General features: G+C 40.5%; 1 protein-coding gene across 1 annotated transcript in view; it reads right to left on the bottom strand.

Moving 5' to 3' along the window:
- Positions 1-20,010, bottom strand: part of NCOA2 (nuclear receptor coactivator 2) — a gene marked incomplete at both ends in the record, with an annotated part of 74,489 nt that overhangs the window by 21,676 nt on the left and 32,803 nt on the right. Inside the window, 5 exons of the mRNA XM_081996419.1 lie at positions 646-861; positions 2,843-3,052; positions 5,633-5,843; positions 14,795-16,064; positions 18,242-18,389. Of these exons, the coding sequence (XP_081852545.1) occupies positions 646-861; positions 2,843-3,052; positions 5,633-5,843; positions 14,795-16,064; positions 18,242-18,389 (2,055 nt within the window). The remainder of the gene's footprint in view (positions 1-645; positions 862-2,842; positions 3,053-5,632; positions 5,844-14,794; positions 16,065-18,241; positions 18,390-20,010) is intronic.

Genomic DNA, 20,010 nt, shown 5'->3' with positions numbered 1-20,010 from the left:
ATAACCACGTAACTTTTGTGAAAAGAATCTACTTTCCTGTTAATTCTTTCCATTGAATTATCCATTTACAGTAAAAGCAAACAAACCCATTAAGACTTCAGTAATGTTACACCTAAAAGCACCATGATTTTTTTGTTAAAAATGACTTTTAAAATTTGAGAAAATTAACATGAGAACTCCAAACGTGGTTCAAACCCATGAAACAGCAGATACGACAGCACAGATGCAAAAAATTAGTCAGATAAGCATAAGAGAAGGACAGTATATACAATCAATATCCCAACGTACTTGCTTTAAAAGTGACCAAGAACAATGGTAACGTTTCCAGCATTTCCTCTTAACACCCCGCACAGTATTTAATAAACAAGAGCAACTTCAGATCCTCTTTTTTTGGCCACACCACTGTGGAGCTACAGAGTAGCGTGAATTGTTCGCATCAACACATGCATTAGAAGGTAGTGTTTTACACACCTTCCTTCCCACTTCCAAAGGAAATTTTCACTGTGGAATACGGTTCTTATCAAACCTATACTTGAAGTGACTCTTTTTTCTTTTTTTCTTTTTTCTTTTTTTTTTTTTTGATACTTCATCTTCAACAATCCAGCCCATGCCAAAAAGCACAACTTCACAGGTGCCCTGACTTACCCATATTCATGACCTGAGATGGAAGCATCTGCCTTGGGCCAGGCTGGTTGCTGGGTCTCAAGGGGATGTTGGCCGTGGGGTTGCGGATCATGCCTGCTTGCACCGACCTGTTCATGGCAGTAGCTGTGGGCGCGCAGGTCACCCTCGCGGCAGGAGCCTGGCTTCCCCAATCTCCAGATGTCATGGCAGGCCGAGGGGCACTGCCACCGATCATTCCTGCACAAAAGCCAAACAGACTTGGGTGCCAGCACATGATTCAGAACTGCTTTAGCATCACCACTGCCTGATGAGCTGCATTTTTAGTAACGAAAATGCAGTAGTTTCACTCAAAGCACATTATACCACAACTGGCTGTCCAGATGTGCAAAGCTACAGAATGATGTCTTACACTGCTTAGTCAAGGGACTGGAGATTATTATACATTTTACATGAGGAGGATCCTTTTATCATTTCCGAAACGCTGTTCAGAGTAAGTGTTCCCACATGTAGTCTGCAACAGGTGCCGAGGGTGTGTGGATAGCCCTGACTTCCTTCCTCAGGAAATGAATCACGTTTGCTGATGTGCGTGTCAGTGCTTTACTTTCCAAGCGCTAAGTGAGAATGAAGACTTGAGTAGCAACGTGTTATCGCTACACACGCTTACAAATTAGAAGGATTAAATTTAAATGCGCATTCTACAAGTATCTTTTGGTGAGTCCTTTCGTTCAGAACCTAGAGCCTGCTTAGCTTCAAGGCTCACCCAGACAATTTTGAACCAATATACAGTACAGGGAAATTACTCACAGGAACTTTCCGATAGATGCTGAAGTTCATTACCGTTATTTTAGGGGAAGTCCTCCTACATCTACTGTAAACAACTGATACAGTTTATTTACACTTGGAATATATAGAGTACTACACTCTTACAGTAGCCAAAAAAACCCCCAACACAAAAACCCCCAAAACCCGAAGACCTACATTCATAGTATTAATACATTTCAATTTTATACAGTCAAGAGAGCAGGCAAAATACTGATTTCAGACTGGACTACTGGTCTCTCCAGTTGCATTTTGTAACATCCTTAAATAAATACTAAAAGCCACACAAATAATTATTATTCGTCAGTTCAATTATTTGGTGATATATAATCAAGGAGAAAAACCCTCTGAAGAGGGTCATTGCTTCAGTGTTACATTCTCAGGTTTGTTCTATTTGTGTACATATTCTATCAGCTGAAATATGTGGTGTGCTAGAGCAAATGGCAGGAACACAGATAATAAATACTCTCTAACTTGTATATAGATGATGAATAACATCCTCTAATATGTATACAGAACATAAAAGTAACAGGACACTTGAAAGACTACAAGTTGACCTCTAAACTGCTTAAATAGGACATTTCAGTGTCTGGCAGCATGTCTTTTTTAATATTGATGCAAACTAAATATAAAACTTTGACAGTGAATAGCCAGCTGAAAGGACTTACAATACCTGTTTATTTACTCGGAGTTTTTAGGAGTTGTTGCACACTTGGACAGTCTCATAGTATGTACCAGTCGAAATAAGTCAACCAGCCAGACTTTTCTTGTGAAACCCGCTATGGTCTCTTTGTACTATCTATGCACCACAGTTCAGGCATAATCCATGACAAGAGGCAACATCACTGCAACACTGATGGTTCTCAAAAAGTTTATGTTTCAGAAAATGACCAAAACGTTAGCATTTCTTTAACTTAAAATGAGAACTAAGGCTAATAAACAAAGGATAATAATGCAAGGCAAAACCAAGGCCTGTAGAGATACACATCATAAGGGCAGCAGTACTGCCCACAATTTTGTTTTGAGTGAACTCCCTGTACAGAGCAGCAGTTCATTTATTTGCTTTTTTGAGGCAGAAAGATTGGATCTTTACCTATCTAAGCCTCAGCTGAATCTGGAACTTTGATGCGAACAGACTCTAACTGCCAATACAGTGTGTTCATCTAGAAGTTTTCAGGCAGGTGAAAAGCAGTGCATAAAGAGCAGGACTAAAAATATGCAGAAACAGAATTTCAAAATAAATATGCCAATATGTAGCAGCCCACAAAACGTGATTTTTCCCACACTTTCTTTGGAAAGTAGTTACAATAACCTGTACTTGTAATAACTCCAACATTAAGTTACACATGCTGTAGGTATGCTACTCAAGTATATTTAAAAGAATGGAAAGTCATCTTACCTGTGCTACTGTTGCCCAAAGTTCCTTGACTTCCTATCATCCCTTCATTCCTGCCCATCAGTCCTGGCTGAGGTATCACTGAATAGGGGCTACTCGTTCTTATGGGTGGGAAAGTTCCTGCACCTGTTGGGTTCTGCAGTGTGATGTCAAGTGGTAAATTCTGGTTTGGTAATAACCTGCCCAGTTGCCCTGCTCGTGGGTTATTAAAAGCTAGACAGGAGGAGCAAAGAAAAACGCAAAGTTACAAGAATGGAAACTTTACTTGTTTAAAAAAAAAAAAGAACCCAAACACACTTTAAGCTCTTGGGCTGAGCTATTTAATGCTGCATAATTTACCCACTCCATATCTGTCTGAGAAACATCCCTTCTTGACACTTTTTATGTAAATTTCAAAATGGAACATTCTGACACTAAAACAGAGATGACATATATTTTTAAAACTTTAAATGGTCCAATTTAACTGACAGAAGAGCCACTACAGCAAAATATATCATTATGTGATGTGCATACTACAGCCAATTAATCTTATACCTAGTAGGGCTGTAATTGCATGCAGATGTCAGCCTGAGGCAGATTGTTAGGAATTATCTCAGTTTTGAAAATTTTCCAGCATAAGCTGTGCCCCTGAAGAAGTTACCAAAATTAAGGCCAGATTGACTCTATATCAGATCCTGTAGCCCCATTTCTACATCTCCCTCTTAATTTTTTTTTTTAACCTTTTTTTTGTCATTAATAAAAGGAAATACTTCCATGATTCAGCAACAACAAATAAATGGTCCAGAATTAGAGCCACCATAATATTCTGGTAAACAGAACCATGCTTGATGGCTACTGTCACCTTTACGTAACTATTTTCTTCTGCTGAGGTGTTTTGTGCTCTTAAAATAAGCCTCTGCAAAGAAAACTGCAGACTGTCTCAGAAAGCCGAGCTTCAGATCATGACTGGCAAACATCTGGCTCAGCTGGTCTTTGGGCAACGTTCCAATGCACGAAAGCATCCCCTGTGCGCACAACTAGTTCTCAAACATGAATCAGAGACTGACCTTGTGCCTATGATTCAATTGCCAATCATACCAGCAAAATACATCCAAATAAATTAACCATTTTTTTGAAATTATGATCTGCAATACTTCCTGATAGCTTCCCCATGGAGAGTCTCTGATATATCAGCATCTTTAAACTGATTTCTGCATTTTTATATTCACCACATTACAAAGAACTTCTTTCTTATTTTAGATCAAAGTAGTGATACTTTTGAATTTGAGAACTTAGATGAGGTTTATTAAGCTTGTTAAAAGTACAGAAGCATCTTATTACAAAGGTCTCTGACTTTTCTTCTTATTTTATAAAACCAGACTACAGGAACTCACAGTATTTATTTTTTTTTTTTTAATATAAGTTCTCTGCCAGGTGAATTTGCTTATATGCGTGTATAGGAAATACATCACATCACACACACCTAATTCCTAACCATGAGATCAAAATTTTACCTTGACTGTCTGTTCAAACAAGCAAAAAAAACGTACTTATGAGACAAAAAAGACCTTCCCAAGCTTAGGGTCATCATAAAGTGTAAGGATTGAACCAAAACCAAACTTCAGTGACAGTTTCAGAACAGTTTGCCCCAGAAGTTTGAAAAATCACATAGATGAGTAAGTTATTATATGGGTAGCTTTGCCAGCACCCACTGATCCTCCAAAAAGGAAAGCTGGAAATGCAGCACAAAATAATAACACAGTTGATGAGATGTGATGGTGCTCAGATCACATATTCTACTCTTGGTCAGGATGGGACCGAACGAGGCTCCCTGTCCCTCATGCAACAAACTCCAGCAATTTGGCAAATCTAGCAGCTTTCAAAGTTTGTTTTGTTTTTTTTTTTAAACAGATAAAAATATTTTAAGTATTTTCATGTAAAACCTGTAAAATGAAAGCTGGTTATTTCCTCAGAAAAAAAATTTAAGAGCCCCAAACCTCTTTTGGAATTGTATATGATCTGACATTCATTTGACACTGCTTTTCCGTGAGCATATGAGATGCCACTCACTATTTCTGTGCACCTGTTTTCTGTATGCTCTTCTGCTGAAAACAAGGCAGAATTCCCTAGGGGAATCGGGCACAGACACAAGACTGAGCTGCAGGAAAAAAGTTTTAGGGTTTAAATGTACATGGGAAACAAGATGCTGCTTTTACAGAACTGCAGCTAACCACCAAGACACTCTCATTTACAATGATTTCCATTATTCTATGGTGGTAGATCAAGATTTCAGTGCTGATTTGCAAGTTAATTAGTAAAGTTAAGGAACACTGTCAGCTGGAAGTGACTCATTTAAAAGCCATAATTTCAAATTAAACCTGGGCATTTCTATTAATCTTGTGGTTTTAGAAGACGACTCTCCTTCACGCTTAGAATAGCCTCTCTCACCCCTTTTACTGAAAGGGCTGCTGGAAAGGAGCGATCTGCATCAGAGCAAAACACACGCGCTCTCCGTGCCAAAGCCCCCCCAACAGCAGCATCACCTATAACCACAGCTAGGGACGGTTCATCAATTTTGAGGGTACCCCCTGAAACTCCTCGGAGGGCACGGACTTCCAGGGTGCTGTGTGAATTGGACATAACCTCCACACGTGTTTCGAAACGGGACGACCGCAGATGGCGCTATGTCATCACGCAACACCAGACCAGGACGAGGAGCTGCCCCATTCCTCCCCGGACGACCCTGGGACCCCCACGACTGCTGCTCTGGGGGTTCGCAAGCTTTGCCGACGCACGCGTGGAAGGTGAACTCACTGCTCTGTGAAATCCTCATTGCTGGTTTCTGGGTGGCCACAGCCGCGCCGGGGCTGCTGTCACTGGTGAGCTGCATGAGGTCATTGATGATGGCTTGCTTGTCGACCGAGCCTGCTGGCGCGCCTGGGCGGCTATCTGGGAAAAGCTGCGGTAACTGGCTGTTCTGCAGGTCATCCAGAATCTCCTCCAAGTTATCCAATTCACTGCCTGGCTGCAATAAAAAAAAAACAAACACAAACCCACAGTACACGTTGCTGCTCGCCTGCTGTCGGCGTCCTGCTCGCGCCGAGCCATGCAGCCCACAACTGTTATGCCCGCATGGGCTTCGGATGCTTCCTGCAAGAAGCCTCAAGTGGAGGAAGCTCACAAAGCTGTTGAAAAAGGACTGTTCCCAGGGCTCATCTGCCTTGCTTTCGGGGAGGCAGGTGTGGCACTGGCTCCCCTTCAATAGCCCGGCATCACGACGTACAAACGGCCGCACGATCTGTACCTTGGGCAAAGGGGAGATTCTCCCTGTGCGCTCTGTGACTGGTGCAGACAGCAGGGATAATTTGGCAGGGGAAGAGATCCAACGGTGATGAAGATGGGAGTTTATGTAGGTATAACCAATATTCCTTTCAGCACAGTCATATTTCTAGTCTCTTTATGACTTGATTAAAAGCATACGATGGACTAGTTGCTTCATGGCTAAAACAATTCCCCATACGCATTTTCTTTGTTACATTCAAAGCCTTAACACTGAGGAACTCTATGTAAGTTAACTGGCAAGAAATACACATTTCAGTGAAGTTCTATAAATTAAAACCTGTCAACTACTAACTACATTTAGAAATTTATTTTGCTCACAACTTCCCAAATCAGTGAAAATAACCTCTCTACAGTAAGAAAGAAAAGAGAAATCTAGTTACATTCAACTCAGTAGAAATTTACAATGAAATAAAGATGGGAAAAAATTAAGTTCACCCTACACTAACATAAATACTGACCTGCATCTTTTTCTTAAAAATGTTGATTTTCAACAGTATTTTTGCGGGGTCTGTCTATAAACCCTCAGAATTAAAATCTCTTTCTGACCGAAATTTGGAAATTATTACAAATATATTCTCCGCACCTAAACCTTTAAATAGGGTAAAACTCTGGGTAATAATTACCACCAGGCAGTCCAGTCTCAGTTACCACCAGGTTGCACAGGAAACATTTAATGAGAGTATTTATAACAAAAACCTACTCAAAATCAGCGCCTTCGTTAGGAAATATGCAACGACGGACGAAAGGCAGAGAGTGAGCAGCCAGCCATGAAGAATGGGGAACTGAGAGATACCACCACAAGCATGCACACAACTGAAATACAATTCTTCCTGTTCTTTTTTGTCCTACCATCACATTGTGAACTCGTTACTTATCGAGAACGAGCTGACGCCACAGATCACAGGATAATGTAGAAATACCTGAGATGGCTTTACATTACCTACCGAGGCGCTCAGAGCCTAGCTAGGAAGCACTGCACGTTAGTCCCTACTTAACTCCTGCTGCCACAGCTAACCTGCTCCTGGGAAGCCCAGCTATTTTATTCAAAGATAGCTAAGATGCCCCAAGGTTACATCACTACATACTCTTTTTGGATGACTGGCTGCAGATAAACAAGGCATTACTCTTTATTCCTTCTACATCACCTCCTAGTCTTACAGATCGAAATATATGGTGCAAAAGAGGAAGGAGTTTACTCCGTTAAAAGGCAGCATGTGGGTGACGAGGAGGCCGGTGTTATTAGCACAATGCTAGGAAATCACAGGATCAGAGGACTGGAAGAAATTTAAAGCCTCAAGGCAAAATCAGTATATGCCATTCCCTACAGAAGTTCATATAACCTCTTTTTAATGACATCAAATAACAGAAAATACACAGCTTCCCCCAGGAAATGGTTTCAGCACTCCGCCATCCTTACTATTTGAATTTTTTTTCCTCAGCGTCAATGCAAACCCTCTCTCACTGAAATTTAGGCCCTTCCTTCTTGTCATGTTTTGAATCTGGAAAACAAATTGTGTTCCCCTTTCTTTTTCTAACCTTTTCTGTATTTGAAAATGTGCTTTTTTGGGTTTTAAGATGAAGTTAATAAGCAATCTCAACTTGTTGTATTTTCTTCAGCATATAACCTGTTTGCTACATCTCTCATTACTCTCGTTGCTCCTGTGGACTGTCTTCATTTGATCCACACTTGCTGAAGTGCCGTGTCCAGAGCAAGATTTCACATGGAGCCTTACAACCGCTGAGTAAAGCAGAAAATTTACTCTACACATTGTACACTCTGATGGCATATTCCAGAAGAGCACTGTGGTTTTTTTTAATTACATGACATTACTGACACTCATCTTGTGCTCACTATGATCCCTAGATACAGGTCTGAGAAAGTCCCATCTACCCAGTTGTCCCCTCTTTTTTTTTTAAATCTGTGACATTGTTCTTGACTAATTATAACAAATAGCATTTGTTTATCCTGAATGTTCTCTCAAGATTTTTCCTCCATATCTCCTGGTTGCAGCTGAATTTGAATTCTGTCCTCCCATGTATTGCAGACATTCAGGTGTGACATGCAGCTTTACCATACGCTCTATTCTCTCACTGGGTCATTCAGGTTAACTAAAACACTGAGCAGCTCTAGGTGCTGCACAAGCTCCTGCAGCATCTCCATTTTGACAGTGAACTCTGAAATAACTACTTTGTGTGTAAGGATTTCCAAACAGCTTCCTACCCTACTCACAGCAGTTTTGTCTTGACCATGCATCTCTAATCCTCTTACGAGAATGCCATGCGTATAAGAGCCAAAGAGCCTTACTCAAACCAAGAGACACGGCGTACGCTGCTTCTCTTACGCCGAAAAAGCCCACTATCCTCTTGCAGAAGGAAGTCGGGTTGGTCCGACATTACCTGCTCTCGACAAACCCTGCTGCTGACTCGCTGCCTTCCAGGCACTTAGAAACAGTTGGGTGGACTGCACGCCAACAAGAAAAGGCAGAGCCAGGAGGAATCAAGTGTGATTACAGGAAGCCTAAATCATTGTGCAGCCAGGTGATAAGCAGATTTAAAAAGGCGCTCCGAGAGACAGTTGTGAGCGATGTTTGTAGGAGCCGCATTTTGAGCACTAGGAGATCTGGTACAAGAAGACTGCAAGAGCCAGCAGAGGAGACTAATGTAGAGTATCATAAATTATAGAAGGATGATTCAGTACTCTTTGGGGGAATTAAGACATATGGCCTTCATTAAACATATTTGAGACAACAGGGAAGGGAACTTTTATATGTTGCAGGGGGTTTTTTGTTTGGTTTTGTGCAGGACTCCATGTCTTTTTTTCTTCCTTTTTTTTTCTTTTAACATTCTGGCTACTACAATTCTTTGTTTAAATGTCAGATGTTAAAAAATAACAAACCCAAAACAAAGCCAGAGAAGAACATATTGATCCAAATGTGTCAGAAAACTGCACTCCCCAAGATGCTTTTAATTCCTCTCAGGAAGTGGCAAAGAAAGGCCAAATACAACAGATGTATTATAACAACACAAATATATAACCTTCCCTCTTTTTGCTTAACATAATCAATATCAAATATTTTATCTTTATTTTTTGATGAGATGAGGGTTCTCAACTGCTGCAAAAGCTCCAGAATAGATTTAGAATTAACACGAAGCTATGATGTTAGCCTAAGTCTTTCCAGACTCACCCTCAAATGGCACCATATGTTCAGAAACTAGCATTAAAATATTTACTTGGTTAGTTTCATGGGATTTTTCTTTTATTTGTATTCTATATATATATTTTGTTAATAGTCTAAATTGGACTCTACGTAAATAGAAGGCACAGCCTAGGCTCCCTGTAAAACAATTATTTGTCATGAATTAAAAAAAAAGTGCCTGATAAAGTGCTAAGCATCACAAGAAAGTTCTCGTGCACATATTTTTGCTATCTCTAAGCAATGCATTTACAACAATCTCCATAGAACACTATGGAGATTGATGTCCATAGACACTAAGTGCCAGAAAATATAAGACAAATTGTGCTTAGAAATACTTATGCATTTGAAAAAGTACCTACTTTTGAAGCACTTCGCACCATCACGCAGAGAAAGGTAGATTGAAGTGTTAATTGCTTACAGAAAGGCAGTTATACCTCAATATGAAGTTTGGCTTACAAAAGTTTCTATGTCAGAGTCTGGCAAGATCTGAAACTCTCTGGAGATCTCTTTTCCACCACAGGCAACGTCCATGGCTTGCACCGAGACCCTGCATTGCAAACTTCACATACGTATATATTTCTTTTAAGATGACGTATGACGGAGGCACCTGGGCCTTTTTCCTTACAACAGGATGTCTTTTGGTGGGGACACAACTTGAAACTATACCTGCCTTATATAAACCACAAGTTAGCTCAGTAGCTACCTCTCCAGCATGGGCAAAACGTTTGATGACAAAAGGTAAACAAAACCAAATCCCTGCTCCAAACTGGCCGCAAATTAAAGGGTTATAAAAAGAAGGAAAAAGTAAACCTGAATTAGAATCCATATAGTCTTTTTCTCCCTGGTAACTGCATTAAACAAACAATTGCCTAGAAATCCTGTTGTATTATCAGGCTAATCTGCTACTAACTTCTGGAAACAGAAGTCTAGTTGAAAAACATTCAGCAAATGGAATCCCCATTCTGAAGATCTGAGAGAATTTCAAGAAGAAACCAATGTCCTTCATGAATTTAACGGATTCTGGACATTAAGAGATAGGTTTTGGAAGATGAGGGTCATGTGTAAAGAAAATATTTTAGTATTGGGAAGATATTGCTTTCCACATAAAGCAAGAAGACAGCAGAGTTGACAAAGTGTGTCAGGAACACCAGAACAACTTCTGACAAAAAGGTACATGCTTAAGATGATTTCTGGAACAGCACTGGTAGAGGCTGTGGCACTGCGAAGTCCCTGCCCGACAAACAGGCTGTCTATATTGCCTGCTGGCTAAAAAAGAGGAGAGCACACTTACGGAGAGAAAGCTTTTACTCTTCACTACGCCAGGTGCTTTCTCAGAGAACAAGCCAATTCAAATTTCTACATCTCAGTTTCTTCGTCTGTAATATGAATATAATAATCCACACCCCACTTTACAGAGGAGTTTTTGCAGCGCAAAACAATATGGCTAAAGGAAGCGTTTCTTTCGCAGGGCAATACCTGATGGGGTTCGGCGCATGACGTTTCTCCGATGCCCCCCTACCCTTTCACCCTCCTTCCCCCGAGCCGCTACCCAGTCCTTGTGGGATTTGACCACCTGCTGACCGCCACAGGGGCTGCTCCTGCCCAGCAGCAGCGTGTGCTGGCTGCAGCCTGAAGCACAAGAAGGGGTTTTTCAAGAGGGAGCGTGACAGCGGGGCGCAGGGAAGGAAGATGCGGGATGAAGTCCCACCACGCAGCCCCGCAGTAGCCAGCAGGGAGAGAGAGGGACGGCGGGCTTGCTGCTGAGGGACACCCTATAAAACAGATCTGTAGCAAACCAGGACTCGCGTTTCCGCTGCCTTGCCTTCTCAATAGCAGAGAATGCTCCGAGCACTCGCGGTGCTTGACAGCAACAGTCCTACTACTGTTGGTGCTGTGAGAAAAGCTCCGCTGAACCTCCCCAGCAGCACTCTTTCATCCTCTCCCCCACAGCTGCCGTAACTGGAATAGCAATCAGCCTAACAGAGCCTGATAACCATCATCCCACCAAGGAAGGGAAAAAGGTATGGCGGTGCTGGAAATACTCTCTGCCATTTGAGAAAGGCTTCCTGTCAGTTGCTGCTCTCTGCAGAAGTGTATGTTTAAACACACTACCTAGAAGACTGCTATTTTTAGTGCCGTGGTGTACTTCAAAGCATTTCCTGCTCAGAAAGTCACACCAAAAGTAAAAGGAGAAAACGTAATGGCTCTGCTGCCTCCCAGCACCCCGATCCCCTTTGCAGAAGCCATCCCACCGCCACTCGGCGGCAGCTTCCAGAGAAGCTGCACACTCCAGTGACTAATTACTTAAAAATACAACATTCCTTGGGGAGGAGAAGTTTTAAATAAACCTGCAAAATAGGTAACACAAGCACACGGCTAATTTTTACATATGGGAGGAAGAAGGTGGGGGGGGGAAGGACGCAGGAGGATGGAAGAATTTAGCACAAGAATCTGTGTTCTAGTCTTGTACTAAATAGTTCCAGCTTTGATCTAAATTTAGGCAATAAGCACTTCCTGTGGGAGACCGTCTTCCAAAGCTGAAGAGTTTTCGATGCTAAATATTTTCAGTGATTTTATAATTGGGGTAAAGTGGTTATTTGTTTAAAGGCCTGGCCTTCTGCTAGATAAATGCTTACATATTTTATATTTCCCACCATTTCCTCTCCTACTCCACATTGGACTTCTCCTGTTTACTTAGCTCCAGGTTTCACTGCATTTTAAGTAGGTTTTAAAACTCTATTTACAACCAACGGGAGCAACAAAAGCCCTTCTGTCATCATCCAGCAGCCTTCCATCACAGCTGCAGCACTGGCTTATCCTTACCTTGGTGCTGAGGAAGCCCCAGCACTTCAGCCCTTACCACTTTATCAGGACTCTTGCACTTCTTCATGGCTTTCTGAACAGCCCCAACTCCTGCGTCTTCCTGTACCTCCACTTCCCTCTCTCCTGGGACACAACCTCTGTCTTCAAATTGTAAGAAAAGGCAATACATCCATAGTCCATACTGAACCCCCTCAAATCCCTCCCCTGACCTCAGAAACACGATGCCTGAAAACAGAAAATGAATAGACTATTCACTTTACAAAGTTCATAATACTGGGGACCTGATTTTCTGATGCTTAAGCTTGGCAAATGCTTGTAGACACTGAAGCGTCTTTCTTTAAAGTTAGTCTTATAGTTACATGTTTACATTTAGGGTGAGACGCAACTTGCCTATCTTTAGTCATGAAAAAGTAAGTCTGCTAGTCTGAACTAGCCATCTAGGCTACCACTAGTCAATGGGAACATCACCAGGGAGCAGCTTACCTGCCCTATTTTAGACACACATTAGGATAAGACAAAAAAATCCTGGAGTATTTTTCATTTTTCCATCAATGATAAAAGGAGTTCGTAGGATTACCTTGAACTAGACAGCTAACTCCTAGAGGGGACAAAACCTGCTCTTTGCAAATGGGTTCACAACCTAAGCCGTTTTTTGCCTACTCCACAGAGATCATGAAAGACTAAATTCTAATTCTTTTAGAAATTTAATTATTGGGGAGTAAAGCATCTGAAGGCCATGATTTTGATCTGCTTAGACAGACATGATTTTTTTGGTGATTACCAAATTCTACATTCTTGTCCAGTATCAAACACTGAGGACTGAAGGACCTCTGCCTTCAGTATTGACTTCAACGTGTAGGATCTGAACTAGGAATTGCAGTCTATTAGATATTTTTACAATAGTTTATTCTTGCCTATTTAGCTGTGAATTTCTTGATATCTGTGTTTTTGTAACGTAACACAGCATAAACTCTCACAGAGTATCTAAGCCCTCCCTCTACAGGCACTACAAAATAGTAGCTGTATTCAAAACTAAACTAATATCCAGGTTTGAGGATTAATCCCTGTAGAAATTAGTGTAATTTGGCTCAGTTTCCCCCTAAATCATGGGAAGGATTGAAAACCCACAATTGGTCCTACATAATGGCAATAGCTGTCGAACTCTGTTTAAAGACAAGAAGCAAAGTAACCTTAGGAGATTTTAACAATGCTGTGTCCACACTGTAGTGGCATATTTGGCCTCTATGTTTTGTGGTTATAACCACTGTTTAAAGAACTGTCTACTGGTTAGAGACTGTTGAAAGGGCAAAGTTAAAAAAAAAAGATCCAATGCTGTGACTTAGGGTTAAGAAAATGCTGTCTACCCTTCCTCAGCCTCAAAATATAATGTATAAAATACAAAAAATTATGTGTTTCTATACATATGATAAAAACCACAATAGATTCACAAAAATAAGCAAGCTCAAACACACTCCATACATTAAAAATACACAATATTTTAAAAGTGAAGGTATGGCTGTGAATGAGAGAGTCATGAACACTTACAGTGTATGATCTGATCATGATTTACAAACTATGGCTTAACACACAGGGCACTGCCTAGGGATTAATGACCAGCTGGGAGAGTTGATAGCATAGGACAAAGCTAAGGATCATTAACTCCAGCTAGTTACAAACTCCCCAGAAAATGTCTTATGCTAAAATTGATATTGTAATTACCCATTTTATAAATAAAATAAACAGTAATATTGAAGTGGCAAATTGCTTCTGCTTTTTCTTGCAAGGCTCTGAAAACCGAAACATTCTGGGTGATGTGAACCTGGTGCTTTTTGAAAGTGAATTCTGCATGAAGGCCAGTGAAATAACATTTTTGAGCATAGGTCCCAACAACACAGTTTATTGGTATGTTGTGCAGCACAGCGACAAACAACCATGCACAGAATGCAAAGAAATTCGCGATGCAAAATTCAATGCAGATAACCTTACACAAGGAGACACGATCTCTGCACTGAACAATTCATCGGCCACGGCAACTTGGGGTTGAATTTAAAAACTTTTCAAGTAAAAAAACCAAAACAACAAAACCCACTAATTGGCATAGAAACAAGGAAAGTCTGTTTGCCTTGATTTCAATTTGCAGAGCAAGTATAGCATGAAGACCAGTAATGCGAAGTTGGTATCGGTCCTTTCAAACAGCTCCTGTCCTTGAGCATGAACCTGCTTTTCATGGAAGAAGTGTAGCTCCTAGGCTGGGCTAGGTGAAAAGCCCATCTAGCCCACAGCTGTTCAACAACAGCCTGTGGGAAAAGCTGTCAATAGGTTAGTATTAACCATTAGAAGTATTTTCTCTTCGTCTGACTACCAGCTGGGAAAGGTTCCCCAGTGTTCAGTCCCTGCCTTGCCCATCTCCTCCCAGGCAGAGCCTGTTCTTTTAGACAGATCGGAACTTCGTAACACCGACTGGAAAGTTGAGTGAAGGCTGTATTTCAAGAGAAAGGTAACTGCCTCTTGAAGTGTCAAGAAATTGCTCTTAGAGGAAGTCTGGAAAATATTCAGACGGCAGGAATGCAGGCCTAGAATATCTCATTCACACATAATGCAAAGATTTGCTTACCTGTTCGTTAGGCTCAAAGCTTATCTCTTCTTTTTCCGTCCTCATAGCTATTAATTTTGTGCTACCGGAAGGGTCTGTCTTACTGTCCAACCGCTCCAGTTTTGGGGGTATGTCTGGTAAACCAATATCTTTAGTATCATCTTTATCTAGCAAGTAGCGAAGTAGTGCATTATTATTCTTCTTAGGACTCGCTGGCTCCTGTTTAACAGTCACCTCCGAACCAGGAGCTGTGCTACTGGACTCCTGGTTCAGTTCTTTGCCCGTGGCCTCTGCTGTGAGCTTGGCCAAATCTACAGGAGAACTACTGTCCTGCAATAGTCTGTGCAAAATTTTATGCTTCTCCTTGAGCGAGGTTCCATGTGCAGAACCAGACCCAGGCAATCCTCCCGCGGAGTCCTTGCTAACGTCTCCCATGGTACTGGACAAAGGTGAAGGCTCCATCTGATCCGATTTGGTGGTCAGCAATTGTAAGAGCTTTGTCTGGCTTTTTCCGTCGTGCAGTTTATTCTGTCCATCAGGTCTCTCGCCACTGGCAACCGGTGGCATGTTGCTATCGCTGTTGTCTTTCTGTTCTCCTGAATGGCAGCTGCTCTCTGCTTGTCCAGTTGTACCTTCCGATTGCTCCCCGTACAGTCCAAAGCAGTCTTTAGAGTCCAGGCTTCCCATCTTGCTTAGCTGGGGAGGATTCATACTCACAGGCGAATTTTGTAAATTTCCCATTTTTAGGTCAGGTGAAGCCAACGATGATCCTAGAGAAACGCCGTGGCCCTCGCTGAGGGCCTGAAGTGCGTTCAGGGAACTGTTGGTGTAGTTATGGCTATTTCCTGTGCTGCTGCAGACTCCCACTGGCGAATGCAAGCTTCCTGCAGGGGAGAACTGACTGGGTGGGATGCGAGGGCTTCCTGCCACTCCAGGGCTCACACGATGCCTTGGGGAAAGCATAGAGTTTGGCTGCCCTGGGTTCATGCCCGGGCTGCTTTGTGAGGGGCTATTCATCTTTAGTGCATAGTTACTACCCTGAGGAGTGGATGCTTGTATGCTTGACACATGGTTCATTCCCCCTGAACCACCAAACCTGCCTCCTGGCATGCCCATTTGTTCTTTTGGGCCATTTACGGCAAAATTTATATTGCTACTGATGGTCATATCCTGACCTGGGTTCCCACTGCACATGGCCTGATGGGCAGGGCTGCTGGAGCTGATCGGGTTCAGTATCTTCCCCATTCCTTGTCCAGTCAAATCCTGATTCATTCCACAGACATTCTGCTCTCTATGTGGCGAGGGCAAGAAAAACAACCCGTTAGCTAAAATGACAGTGGCCAACTTGCAATTACATTACAGAAAAAGAAGCAAAACCCCAAACCTCGCTTTAAAATAACACAACAAACCTACAATTAAAAACAAATTGACAATTTGACAAAAGTGATATGTAACTCCCAACATGGCTGCACATTAACAGTGTGGTTCTACAGTACCTCATTAACAAATCAGTGGAAGAGAGAAAAAACAAAATTATACCTAATTTAAATGACAGTCATTAGAAATGCAGATAGGTTACAATTTCAGACACTCTCTCTTTAGTGCGTACCTCTGCTGTACAATTCAGCAAGAGCTAACTTCTAGAACTGACAGAAATCTCATCTGAAACATATGACCCAAACAAATACATCTTTTACAAGACAGCTGTGGACAGCTGTTTGCTGGAGTTTTGCGTTTCTGTGAGTTAGCCCCACCACAAGCCTGGAGTGGGCCCTTTGCCCAACAAGTTCATAGTGAAAGGAAAGTTGAAAAAGTCACATTTCTAGACTGCCAGAGTATTTCGATACCGCTCCAAAACAGCATGTGAGCCAAGAGAACTACTGGATACTACTTCAGAATGGGAACAGTCTGTCAGCAATCCAGTCCTGCATGGGTGTTTAGGAAAAGAGGAGAAGAAAGAAAAAACCCACACACATACGAGCTGAAACTCGTATTTTAGAGATGTAGGCTATCAGACGCAGGAAACAGAAGGGAGGCACACACAGAGAGAAACAGCTCTTGTGAGAGCACCTGAAGTTCACTTCTCTTTTCCTCAGTAGATTTTCATTAGTTTATGGGAGGACGCAATATACTTTTTACTTAAGTGCTAGAACTTAAATCAGAAAAATTCCCAAATACTAAAAGCGATAAAAAAAGACAGAGTCAAGTACATTAGGAAGAAAAAAAAAATGAGGTTCTGAGAAAAATCAAATCAACTCTGGACTTCCATAACCAAATACTAATGAACCATTCCTAGTGTGTTTTTTTGATGAGATGAAAACCATTCCTACTTGCACAGGCTAAGTGTATATAAATCTCTGCATTTTGCTAAAGCATGAGAAGTTAAGAACTGAAGCACACAGAGTAGTGAACCTTTTTACTTTGTACTTGTTACCTTAAGTACAAAGGCAAAGGTGAATAACAGTAACTATAAAAAGAGAGGTGGATTTTTAAAACCTTATTATGAGTACAATAGTAACAGTGTTCTGCTAAAAAACGCAGAATATTTGCAAGTACCATTTTTAACTTAATGGTGTTTTTTTAAATTTAAAATTTAGCACTTCATGAAATACCAAGTATATTCAGTAATCCAAAGGAAACAAATTTCAGACAGCTTTTGGTCAGGTCAATTTCCAAATCTACAATCTCTGTAAAATTATTTTAGTTTTGATTACATTTAGAGCTGTTTTCTTCCTCTCAAAAAAGTGATACTGTGGGTACAGGGAAAGAGCATTGTAATTATAATCAGCAAATAAACCCCGAAACAAATTCTGACAGAAATATACCGGGACATCCAATGACTTAATTCAAACTTTACATTGAAGTTATAAGGTCAGTGATTACTTATCCTTGACTTTAACATATTATTGCCTGTGCCTTTTTTAAACAAAACTAATAGTGGTGGCATTTCTCAAGATTGGACATGTGAAAGCCACTACTCCAAGCACCAGAAAAGACAAGGAGTGAAGAGAGACAAGGAGTTAAAATATGCAGTTTGTCTAAAATGCAGCTCTAATAATCATAACATATTCTTTAAAGAAGACCCAGGCCAAACATATGAGTGGCTGTGAAATACAGGAATTTAATCCTTCAAAGTTTTCTAGATGTAATTACATTTGGAAAGTTTCTTCTGTCTACTATGCAAAATACAGGAAATTAAAATACTGAAATTAATAACATGAGATTAAAGGAAATTTTTATGTTTAATGGAAGATCTTGATGTGAAAATCCAGCACGCCATTTGCAAGTCCTGAAATAATCTTACAGTCTTTTCCTGCTGTAGGCATTAATTTCAAAAACTTGTTTTCATGCTATCAGTTCTAGGTCAGCTGAACGTCTATCAGCCTTAAACAATCTATTTGCTTTGGCAACTTTGCACTTTCCCTGTCTCTCTGCAGAGTGTGGACGTAATAAACTGGTGAGGATTACCTGTGAAGCATATGCAGGGAGATTACAAGCTGAGGTTCACTAGTCGTCTGAGAACGGATGAGCTTGCTCTTCGTTTGGGCAGAAACGATAGTGCCATCAGACAAGGAAAACCGATAGACAGGACTAAACGCTAGTCCCTGCCTCAGCACTGCAAGCAAGCAAAATAACAGAATTAATTAATGAGAAACTGTAGCACAGGTACCTTAGTTCCTTGACATCTGATGTTCTAAATCAATCAGCACTGATACCACAGACACTGTGTTAATCTAAAAAAATAAAATAAATAATAATAGTAAAAAAAAAAAAACAAAGCAAAAATTTTGAAAATATATCAGTGGGATAAATATAAAATGAAGGATCCCACATACTGTAAGGTGATCAAAATAAAACCTATAAGGAGTGACAGCAACAACAGGACAGATACTATGAAATACAGAATATTTCAGGAGTGGACCGAGAAGTCCTTGATATCCATTTCACTTTTCATCAAATATGTGTCTAACTCCTTTTGCTCCTCATATGTTTTTTCATCTGTATCAGCTTACATCACAATGATTAATATAAATACCTTTAATTTTGAAATCATCTGTTTCCATTAGCCTGTATCTTTTCTTCCTTATTGCCTGCTTAAATTATCTTGTAACAGTTACTCTCACTACTTCTTTAATTTATAAAGTATATAAATCTCTTACATGGGAATTAGAAATAAGAACTGGAACAAGACATTATTACTTTTTAAAGACAAAATACAAAAATATAGAGCTCAAACACATTACAAATACAATTACCCAAACCAAAATTGCAGCTGTGCTATCCTTCCCCAGTGTTAGATATGACTGCATTTCAGGTTTGGGATTTACTTCAGCGCACATATTCTGCAGCCCTTAAGTTTTCAGTGTAAATCTGAACTTCAACAAATTCAGTTCTCTAACTTCTGTAGACACCTGTGACAATTCTTTAGCTAAAATTAAAATCATTTTACGGAAAAGCAAATCTCCAAACATTTATTCTACTGTTCACTCTTTGCCACCAGTGAAACAAGTCTGATCATTTGCAATTCCTAGGCCAAAAGGTATTAGATTAGGATTGCAGTTATGGCAGAAAGGAAATACTTAACTTCACAATTTTCGTATAATTGTTTCGGGAAAAAATAGGCATGAAGCACTACAAATACTTTTAATTTCCTATTTTTTCATACATACACATTTTCCATGGGTTTGGTTTTCTTTTTTTTTTTTAATTAATGGTATCACCTGATCTTCATTTCACTGCTTGTCTTTTAATACTTCCTGTTGTAATGAAATGACACGGTTTTCCGAGTGTGGCTTTATTAAATAGTCTCCTCTACAGAGCTACCAGATTTTCAGCCTTACAGGACTGGTTATGATTGCTTTCCTTCCCTGTCCCCCCTACTGTTATATATTGTTCTGCAAGGTTTTAAAGTATTATTTAGGCAGTGAGAAAACAGGAAGCACAATTTAAACAACCAGAAGGGGTTTTTCAGAGTAAAAATGTAAAGAAAAACAAAACCCCACAACTGTGAAACAATACAAAGCAAAATTTCACTGTTAGGTATGTCATTGTTTCAGTTTAACCTTTGGGCACCAGAAGGTCCAAAGCTCTTAACTTTAGCATATACCACAGCAGGAAATTCCAGTACTCAATGCCAACAGGATACAAGTGAAATCTCTACTTAAATCATTTTCCAAACTAATTCTCTAAGCAAACAAGAATGTTTCCGTATTCCTCTTGAGGAAATGCTATTTTTC

This window comes from Phaethon aethereus (assembly GCF_964289735.1).
Source record: "Phaethon aethereus genome assembly, chromosome: 2".
Classification (NCBI taxonomy): Eukaryota; Metazoa; Chordata; class Aves; order Phaethontiformes; family Phaethontidae; genus Phaethon; species Phaethon aethereus.
The sequence above is the reverse complement of the archived record's forward strand: the minus strand, read 5'-3'. Positions and strand labels throughout refer to the sequence as shown.